General features: G+C 41.6%; 1 protein-coding gene across 2 annotated transcripts; it reads left to right on the top strand.

The window, feature by feature from the left end:
* The first annotated feature begins 4,984 nt into the window (after positions 1–4,984).
* Positions 4,985–10,798, top strand: onecut1 (one cut homeobox 1). Of its 2 annotated transcripts, none has more exons than XM_010780666.1 (2): positions 4,985–6,047; positions 10,483–10,798. In XM_010780666.1, exons 1-2 carry the CDS (start codon positions 4,985–4,987, stop codon positions 10,761–10,763), a joined length of 1,344 nt encoding a protein of 447 aa, XP_010778968.1. In that variant the 3' UTR covers positions 10,764–10,798. The 2 variants fall into 2 exon arrangements, with proteins under 2 accessions (XP_010778968.1, XP_010778967.1); XM_010780665.1 differs by having other exon boundaries at positions 4,985–6,062.
* The last annotated feature ends 230 nt before the right edge of the window (positions 10,799–11,028 follow it).

Below are 11,028 nucleotides of genomic sequence, written 5' to 3'. Positions count from 1 at the left end.
AGGTCTTAATTGAACATTTGGCTTCATAAAATGCCTTAATAATAATGCAGTGTCAAGCCCACAGTGGTAAATATTAGTCAGGATTTACTTATTGATTTTTCTGCAAAACGCATCTCTGTAGGGCTGTCAAGATGAAGTATTTTAAATAGGGGGTTATATTCTTAAAGTTGACTTTTATACTAAAACACAACAAAACGATTGCTGATAAAACTATGTTGAGGTAAATTATTAAGCTGTGAAAATGTACACACCCACATTTAAAGTCCTATAGATTGAGCTGTTTTGTGAAATATTCTCAATGTTAATTCATTTATCAGACATAGTAAAGTTTCTCCTAAAAAATGAGCATTTGTTAACTTAAGATTCAATTTAGATGATTATGTGGAAAACATGTTGTCAAGTCTCTTATTCAAACCCAGCCCCACCCTCACGTTGTTATCAGATGAAAAATTGTTGATTTTGACACGATGCTAAAAAAGGAGAACATCATTATAATCCCTAATTTTCAGGACCACCATCTCAGAGGATTGTCTTGTCTAAATTAAGCAATATTCATTCAAGTAGGTGCAGTTTCATTCATACAAGTATTAGGATTTCTAGTGTTTGTATTAAAAGAAATCTCAGAGAACATATAGCAGAACATGTTTAGAGTAGCCTCTACATTCAGCCAGGCTAATCGACCGTGTAAAAACACGAAATCTCTGATATTTTTAAAAGCCAATTAAAATTAAAGTTATCTTGACAAATCATGACAAATCATTTTTACAATAACTATTTCTAAAAGCACAAAATGTAGGGCGCCAAAAATAAAAGCATCAAACCACATTTCAGCATCTCGCCAGAAAATGTGAAAGACGCTTTTCAGTTCACTCCAGACTAATTATTGGTGCTCCTAAAGCCACAGTCTGTTGGAGTAAGAAGTCATCTGGATTTGAACATTTGGAGCATCACGGTGGGGCTGGTTTGGCTATCGCTAACATGGTTTTGTTGTCATAATTGGAGTATCTCCAAAGTTACAGGGAGTAAATGGGCGGCATATGGACACCTTAATGTAAAGTGATGCCTTATTCATTTCACATGAATGCACGAATCAGAGCAGGTGACGCGGAATAACACGAGGGAAGAGGCAGTTGATTTACCCCTGAGCAAGGCAGCAGGTCCGGCATCTGCTGCTCTGCCATGATGGCATTTATATTAATTGGGGAAACATTAAAGAAAAAAGGAAATTCCTTAATGAAGGAGACGGGAAGCATATGATTATTGCTTTTATTGCTTGTATGCCTCCGTGGTTTTTATGCTCATGTTTGGGCAAAAACTTAGAGAAGTTCGTCCTAAATACTCACAAGGGATTTAAATCAGCTTAAAGAGAAGATGATATCTCTTTCGCCTGCTAACTAGTGAGGTCGAAATGGGGATGTATCTATTTATTCAATCTTGTTTCTTATTTTATTTACTCAACCGTTTCAGCCTTAGAATAAAGTAAAACACATTTAAACAATTTTATATGTACAGCTTTTATATTAATGTATTTTCGACCAATGTATTGTTATTTAAGATATAGCTAGGTTGCTGATTTAAATAATGACCTTACTTTAATAAAACACATTTTTACAACGCATATATAGACGCATATATTGCCACAGAAAAACAGTTTTAAAAACGTATATTTTTAGGTTAGTTTATTCTAACAAATCAAAAGCCTTAGCCTGAGATCCTCCAGGATTTATAATTGTATTCAGTATTGATTGGTGCGCTGTGGTGTGTTTTCAAGGCCTATACTTCAAATGTGCTGTAAAGGCCAGCTAGACACTGCAATGCACATTTTTTTAGAAAAGAGGGAAGAGAGACATCATTTCATATCTTCTCAAATATTTTAACATTTAACATTTTTATATTTTCCACAAAGATTTTTCATTTTGGGGGGATTTGAATGAAATAAAGGAAATCAAATAGATTTACAGAACAACAATATTTACATTTAAAAAGTGAATCGATAAATAGGTTGAAAACGGGGCCAAAAAGAGCAATGTGATTTATTTTTCAAAAGGCTAATTCAGTTTACCAATGCATGTGCCCTTATATCATGGGTTCATCTACCATAAATAACCATTTAGGCCAAATTCAAGTAGCCTCATTTATAAAAGTTTAGTTTCACCAGATGCCATTTAGCAGTGGCTTATTCTCAAACAAGCTGTAATTGTCATTTTGAACATCCATAACGCTGGCAACGCTGTGTCACTTTGCAGAGCTGCCGAAATATTGATCCACGGTCCTCTCTGCAAGGCATTATTGTTTCTGCTCGGATATATGCTGCTCTGGGCTTCACGGGAATATTCCCCCAGATTAATAATCAGTGTGAAACCTGTAAGTAATTGACACGGGGCCTTCAAGTCCCCCATTGCCTGGCACACACTTTTATTTTTCATATATAGCTAGATTATTATAAAAAAAGTCAAATAAGAAATATGCTTTATCCGCATTTCCGCATCCGCACATGCACGGTTCAGCAAAGCACTACTTCTTGGTGTATTTCTGTGTAATTGAATTGAATCTCGCCTGAAATGTATCCCCTTTTTCGTAGTACTTAGAAAATCGTGTCCCTTGTACGCATTTTCTCTGCAAAGCAAATGTCACCGGCTCGTAGGGCCAGGGCTTTATCGGCACAATGGCCGTAGAGAGCCAACACACATAAACACATGGAGCTCAGCTCGTGCAGACATGGCAGGAGCTTATCGATCCGCATGAGAATGTGTAGATGAGGTTTGCTGCCATATAAGGCCAAACCTTGTCCTTTGATATTCCTCAGTCTTTCTATATCTTGTCTCTTTATTGGGTGTGTGCATATAAATACAAATAGAAACAAATCGGAAAATGTAAGCTATATAACCATAAATATAGTTATTTAATGTTATATAATACGGTAGAACCTCAAATAAAAATATTGGATGATATTCAAAACACATTTAAGTGTGGGTACCTAATATAATAAGTAACATGTAACACATTATTTCAAATAAACATGTAACCATAGTCACTGTTGTGGTACCCTGTCGACAGCCCTATTTGCCTGCATCAGTCTATTATGTCCACAGGACTACACGCTTGGACAGCCACACTTCGGGGAATTAGTGTCTTTTGTCTCGACACACGTCACACACACGCCGTTGACATTGACTTCACATCAGAGACAGTTTAACTTCGTCTCTTTTTTTTCTTTTTTTCTTTTATTTAACTCGTTCAACCGAGCGCTGGGTCTATTGTGGGGACCCTGACAGATGCGGGGCCCCTAGCAGGTCCAGGACAGGGAAAAGTCTGAAAGGTTAATCTGTCCCCCCGCAGATGTTGGCTTTGGGAGTCTTGAAGCGTCACCTTTGACATGTCCCTCATTCAGCGGGGGGTCCAGCAGGACACTGACCGCTGCAAGCTGTCACCTCGTCCGGCTGAGGACGCCCTGCAATACCGCTCTATTAGGATAAACGGCCCCTGACATGTCAGCAGGGCCCGGCTTTCATCAGGCTGCAGGTTTGGGGAGTTTGACACTTATGCAACATGATGCAACACGGGGATACGAATCGTATTATGTGTCAGCATGTCATTTCCTTTTTTTACGGATAAAGCTGTGAGTTTATTTGTGTGTGAATTTGTATAATGTGGAAGTTTCTGTTGACAAAAATAAATATTTTCCTATTGAATAAATAAAATGTTGGCCTTTTATTTGGAGTGTCATTGTGTGTAGGCAAGTAAGTTATTATCAAAGTTTAGGAGTATATATGCATGTATTCAATTAGGACACACACACACACACACACACACACACACACACACACACACACACACACACACACACACACACACACACACACACACACACTGCTGAGCTTGGTTCGTTAAGCCTAATGTTTGAACAATAGACACATCTGCTCATCTTTTTCTATCAAAAGAGAAGGTAGCCTACTACAGTCTTCTTCGTGTGTTTAAACCGCCACATATTTTGGTAAGGGGTGTGGGGGTGGGGTGGTGCAGCTGAAGTAGCCTGGTAGAAAGAATGGATCTATATGGTGCATGAAAACAACTTTATTGGCAGCCCTTTAGCTGCTAATTAAAATCATTATGTCTTGTCATAATTTCTGAAGCCTCTTTCGCTATTTTCTGGAGAAGGATTAAGTGTGTTTTCATTGGAGCTTCTGATGTTTTGAATCCCAGACCTCACTAGTTAAAAATCAACTCCAAATGAACCCGGAAGTTTACTTAATTTGCACCTAATAATTTAAGGAGGACTGAATGTAAAGCCTCATTATAGCTCTAATGAATTAAACGTTTTCTATTTAACAATTGGCCATCAAACCTTAGGCAGTGCTTCCACACTATTTCCATGGGTCGATGAAGTGAGGATTTTATTAGAGATCCGTCTATTTGCATTTTTTTTACATTTCCGTAAAGGCTGGATATGGGTTACGGGGGAGAATAGCTTTAGCAGGTGGTTTGATACCTCCCTTCCTTAATAAGGTAGCTGACGTCAGAGGAATGGGGCGGTGTGTGTTTGAGAGAGAGAAAGAGAGAGAGAGCGTATGGGAGGAGATGTGTGTTCACAGTGCGCATGTGCAGACAGTGATCTGTGCTGCGGTGGAATAGGGGCTGGAGACACACAACTAGAGAGATGGCGCGGCACCCGACCGGAGCGCAAGGACAGCTGGTTGGCGGTGGGGGGGCTTGAAATATAAAGGGAATCAGAAAATGATTTTTTTTAAACAACAACAATATCAAGAAAAAAAGGATACGAAAAAGGAGTTCCCATTCTGCAAAACAGCGTCAGAGGCATAGGAGAATACATGCGAATATAAGGAGAGAAATACCAAAAAGCAGGCTGGCAGGCAAGGAAAGAAGAAAAAAAACAACAAAAGAAAATTGAACTTTACGGGACGTGAGGACTTCTGGACATCAGGTAGATCATTATAGATGGTTTGTCCACAGCGCTGCCCGGATCATGAACGCACATCTGTCGATGGAAAATATTGGCGACATGCACGGAGTGAGCCATGAGTCCGTGGTCGGTCACGGAGAACTGCTGAGTGGCCACAGTCCGCATGCCCGTTCCCGGGGTCTCAGCCACCGCGCTATGGGCATGGCAACCCTCCTGGACAGCGGGGACTATCACCCCGGACACCACGGACACCTGCACCCAGCCATCAGCATGTGTGAAGTCCCCCCCGGCATGAGTGCATGCAGCACTTACACCACCCTTACACCCCTGCAGCCCTTACCCCCCATCTCCACCGTGTCCGACAAGTTTCCTTCCCATCATCACCACCACCACCACCATCCCAATCCCCATCATCCTCACCATCATCCGCACCAGAGGATCCCCGGAAATGTCAGTGGCAGCTTTACTTTGATGCGAGAGGACCGGAGTCTGGCGCCTATGAACAGTCTGTACCCCGCATATCATCACAAAGATCCCTGCATGGGCCAGAGCCTCTCCCCGCTGTCTGGTTCCGGTCTGGCCAGCATACACACGTCCCAGGCCGGGATCCCTCCCTACGCTCATCCCGGTGCCGCCATGCCTGGTGAGAAGATGCTCACCCCCAGCGGGTTTGAGGCTCACCACCCCTCCATGCTCGGCAGACACACGGAGCAGCACATGAGCTCCTCGGCGGGCATGGTACAAATCAACGGCCTCCACCACCACCCACACGCCCACCTAGGCGCGCAGGGGCACGGCCAGGGGCTGGGGAACAGCCGGGAGCAGGCCTCCGGGCCCGGGCAGCAAGGGGGTGGCGGTGGAGGGGGTGGTGTTTCTGGGGGCCAGATGGAGGAGGTGAATACCAAAGAGGTGGCGCAGAGGATCACCACAGAGCTGAAGCGCTACAGCATCCCTCAGGCCATCTTTGCCCAGCGGGTCCTGTGCAGGTCCCAGGGGACCCTGTCCGACCTGCTGAGAAACCCCAAACCCTGGTCCAAGCTCAAGTCCGGGAGGGAGACTTTCCGCCGCATGTGGAAGTGGTTGCAGGAGCCTGAGTTCCAACGCATGAGTGCGCTCAGGCTCGCAGGTGAGCGAAGCCTCGGTAAAGCCCCCTTTTTGTTTTCATCTTCTCAATGTGTTGCTGAGAGAAACAGAAGCGTCTGTTGTGTCAGCACAGAGGATCATTAGCACTGAATGCTACCTTATATTGATCAATGGGTCAAGTGGGCTATGGGGTTTGCTCTTATTTTTTATTATAATACAGAGAAAAAACTATACATATAACAGCAATCTGAGTGTTAAATCACATCAGGGTAGCATTCAGGGCAAATGATCCCTCTTGGCTGGTTGTACTTTATTCTCCTAACATGGTTCCACAAATTATTATTTGATGATAAAATATTCCGGATGTGAAATGGTATTAAGTGCAGCAGGCCATGCCTCAGGGTTTGGGAGTGTGGTTTCTTTAGATAAGGACCCCACATTTAAGCTTTATGCCTTGGAGGGGAGGTATGTTTGATGGTGAAATCCAACATGAAGAGTGTAAACAATATTTGAAGTTTACCAAGCTAATTTTCGTGCACCAACATGAGTGGACTGTTATCAATACGCATTCCTTTTCTGTCTCTACACTGATTTGGGGGTTGTGTGAAACAAGTGCTCATGTCATTTTACCTCAAAATATCGACCACTGGACCGTGCGTAAACTGATCCTTCGCCCAGAAATCGTTAGGAATGTGTTTATTTTGGTGTGGATGCAACCGATCAGCCTTTTTGGTGTTGCCCTTGGTGTAAAAAGAAACAGCATGAAAAAGTTATTGACATTTTGTGATAAACTACATTTAAATGTCTAGTACTGGTGAAGAAATGCATGATTTAGTCAGTAAATATAGCTTTGTCTTCAACACTGTTAAACACAATTCTATACAAACTAGAATACAGTGGAGTGGGAAAGACAGCATGTGTTTATGTTTTGGTCGTAAACTAACCCTGACTTGAGGTTTCTCTAATGAACTGATAGACCTCTGGATTAATTTGTCCCTGAGGTACGCACGAGTCAATTAGGGCGCGTATTGAGGCCCAAATCACATGTGCGCGTTCACAGACACCCAATGGATTTTTTTAACGTTTATAGGCCTAATCAATGACCTAGAAATGGGCTTTTTGGCTTCTTGAAAAGTGAGGCTGCAGCCACATGGAAAGTGCGTGATTTTGCTTACGTGTGTGTGCGTACGTGCATGTCAGTGCGTGTGCATGTGAGTGTAATCGCAATTGATTACTTTTCAGTTTTCCCATCTGCTGCTGCTGCTGCTGGCGTATTTGTGTGTGTGTGTGTGGGGGGGGGGTAGATGTTATCACTGACTTTTGCTAAGGATTTATGAAAATAATTAATGGAGCCTTTGAAAGCTGGTTTAGTTTTCAGTCATCAGCCTATATTAATATTAATATGAGATGATTCTTTTTTTTAAATGAAAGAGAAATGAATCATTCATACCTCGAACAAAAATGATCATGCCTGTTTTAGTATGTTCCCATTAATCTCTAACTTTTCAAAAGAAAACCTTTTTTTTTTTTACAAGAACAAATATGTTTTGTTTTCCTTTTCTTGAACCAGAACCTGCAATACAGAAATGTGTGTTTTTTAGTGGAGAAACGCCACAAGGAAAATATATATGACATACAAAAAAAGAATAGGAGAGGGAATTATTTTACAGTTAAAAACTAAATTAATTTGGAGGGAATGGGCTGAGCGCCATTTTATTGATAATTTCGTTCCTTGGTGAACTAGATATGTGATCGTGTGCTGAAGTAGGTGTGATGTACTTATTGATCTAGGATTCTGAAATTAATCTCGGGCCTTTTCTCCCTTTCCCACGTATTCAATTACCCATCTGAATTTGCTTGAATTGGATAGAATAAAATAGAGAATAGAATGAAATACAGAAAATAGATTGAAACTTTTTTGAAGTAGCCATATTTGATAGTGGGAACAATTCATATTTAATACATTCAGAACTGAGGAATCTATTTAAACTCCGTAAATCAGCTGTAATCGCATTGACAACTTTCCGAAAAAATATTGTTTTCAGGTGTTTTAGACAATTGAGGGTATTACTAGCACAGTAAAGGAGAATACACATACTCTAAAACAGAGGGTCGAATATTTGCAGGATTTGCAGCACAGAGGTCTGTGTGTTGTTCTCTGTGAGATTATGAAATGCAGGACTAACCGTGTCTGAAGACCCAGTGTGTGCAGTCTGTTTTTTGAGTGAGTGGAGTTATCTGTGTTTGTAATGATTAGCCGGGTGCAGCAGCAGTGTGTGTGTGTATATGTGTGTGTGGGTGTGTGATTAGCGTGATAACGAGGCCGCTGTTGTGCCCCCCTGTCCTGGGAAAGCTGGCTCTCTGGCCGGGCCTCAGCTCCGGTCGGGCCGCTGTGTGGAGGCTGCTGCTGTCGGAGTGGCCTTCACTGCTGCTGATTTATAGCAGCACCGGCTCTCTGTTAATAATTACCAGCACTGGAGACACCGGGCTGCTTAAACTCACAATAATACTCCAGTTTATGGTCATGCAGGCTAGGTCGCTGCACTGTACTTTACAACAGCGTGTAGTGTGTGCAGAAGTGAGGTTACAAGGTGGGATCGGCAAAATCAGCTCCAACTCAACTAATTTATATAAATAATCATTATTTCAATATATTTGCTCTCCCTAATGAGTTACTGTTTCTGTATGTGGATTTTAAAAGGCAATGGCATTTATGCAAAACTAATATCCAAAAATATAGGACTAAATGAACCCCTTTCTATATGTAATATAGCTAAGGGGCATTTTTTCCCAATGTGTTGTTCTGCTGCACTTGTGCATTTATGTATCATACTGCCTTTGTTAATTACAGGGTTTAGGGATTTTCTATAATACATTGATTTGCTACATTTAATACATTTACTCGGTACACTTTGCAAAATTAATCGCCACTGGTGTGGGAGTTGTTTTGGGGTTGGCAAATGCCGTTTCCCCGGTGAGTCCATGTTGGGCCTCGCTCCAGCAGCCCACTTCTGCCCCCTCCTGGCCTCAGATGAACCTCAATTTTAGATGGTTGTCCTCGGGCTTAATAAGAAGAAAATGAAACAGCAATGAGATCAGTTGTAGTGATGTTTGATTTGCTGTCACACAGAATCCCAAATTGTTCTTTCCAACATTAGATGATCTGTTGTTTATTGTTCTAAAACTCAAGTATATTGCGGTGCACCTTTTGTTTTCAGCACCGCGGACAGCGCTCATTGTTTCCCGGCGGACAGGCTTTCTGTCTGTCAGCCCTCCTCCCCAACATGGGGCTCTCTGAACAAATGCACTAGAGTTTAAATCCTCTGTTATTCCCCATGCACCCCAGCGGTGTGCACACTGAAAGAGTTTTAGTGTTTCGAACAAAGGTGGAAAAGCGATTCCAACCTGCAGGCTGTTGCATGTGTCTGTACAAAGTTACAACCAACAGATAACATCTAAAAGGGTTGCCTTGGGAATAGTGTTAAAACGATTGTAGTCATGTAAAGATCAGAGATAAATAAACACTTTGACACGCTCCCATTACAACAACATCACTAAATGTTCAGTTAATCCAGTGTGTATACTCTTTTGTTCTTGGTTTGATCATATACAAGCTGCAGCAGATACAGAGAGAGAGAGAGAGAGAGAGAGAGAGAGAGAGAGAGAGAAAGAGAGAGATACAGAGTGTGTATCATTCAGATCAGCAGTTAGATCTTTCAGTTAGGTTGAAGAGATTCTCCAGACATTACATAGTTGAAAATGCTTTTTTCCAAAAAATGTATGGACGTTTTTATACCAGCAATGCTGGTATACGTTAGATAATACTTTCACTGGTGATATTGGATGATTGTGGAATTATCATGTTGGCTCTTAGGATAGAATTACTCAATACAATTATTATATGTCAAGGCTATCTTGATATAAGTATCTATGAAAATCTTAACCAGTTTTGGTCCTGCATTTGTGCACCAAATAATCTATATTTGACTGAAAATGGAATGGAAAATATCTGATTTTGGTATTGGCTTTAAATAATCATCCCAGTGTGTCCTGAATGAAATCATACTTCTACCTGGAGCTAGTGTTGAGGTGAACCAATGAGATAATACATAGGTCAGTCAGTCAATATATTTATTTAACCCTTTTTTTAATCCAAGGTCAAGGTGTGATTGAGGGAAGATTGTCATGCCGGTCCAGATTGTTGTATTTATACAAGTATATAAGATAAGATAGGACTTTATTCATCACGAAGGAAATTGTTGTGCCAGAGTTACACAAATACAATAAACACAGCAGCACAATAATAATAAAACTGTACACTAACAGTGCAGTAAAAAGAGCAATGCAATAACTATAGGAAACATAGATGGTCACATAATTAATGTACATATTAACAGTATCTGGTATTTAGTAGTGTACATATTCTGCCCTTTCTCACAAACATATTCTCTCTTTCTGTCTGTCCTCTGAATCCACAGCATGTAAGCGTAAGGAACAGGACCACGGCAGAAGCGAGCGGGGGAGCATGTCCAAGAAGCCCCGGCTGGTGTTCACAGATGTGCAGCGGCGGACGCTCCATGCCATCTTCAAAGAGAACAAGCGTCCATCCAAAGAGCTGCAGATCACCATCGCCCAGCAGCTGGGCCTGGAGCTGACCACAGTCAGCAACTTCTTCATGAACGCACGCCGCCGGAGCCTCGATAAGTGGGTGGACGACGGCTCCGGTCATCCTGGCCCCAACTCCTGCACCAAAGCCTGAAGACGGACTGAAATGACCAACTCATGGACTGACTCAACCTCGGTGGAAAAGCTTTAAAACTTATGAGAAACAAAGAGAAACTTAAAAAGACCTTGAAGCAACGTTTTGCCCTTAAACCTGTACTATATTGATATTTATAGTATCCAAAGATGAAAAAACAAACCAAAGACTTCTTGTTTGACCTGCTTTGAAATGTTTGTTTCAGCAACACATTTACGTGTAACATACTGCAAAAAGACTATAGTTTTACCCCCCTTCATACACA

The sequence above is a fragment of the Notothenia coriiceps genome, unplaced genomic scaffold (genome assembly GCF_000735185.1).
Source record: "Notothenia coriiceps isolate Sejong01 unplaced genomic scaffold, NC01 NC01_scaffold00022118, whole genome shotgun sequence".
Classification (NCBI taxonomy): domain Eukaryota; kingdom Metazoa; phylum Chordata; class Actinopteri; order Perciformes; family Nototheniidae; genus Notothenia; species Notothenia coriiceps.
This window is presented reverse-complemented; position numbering and strand designations above follow the sequence as displayed.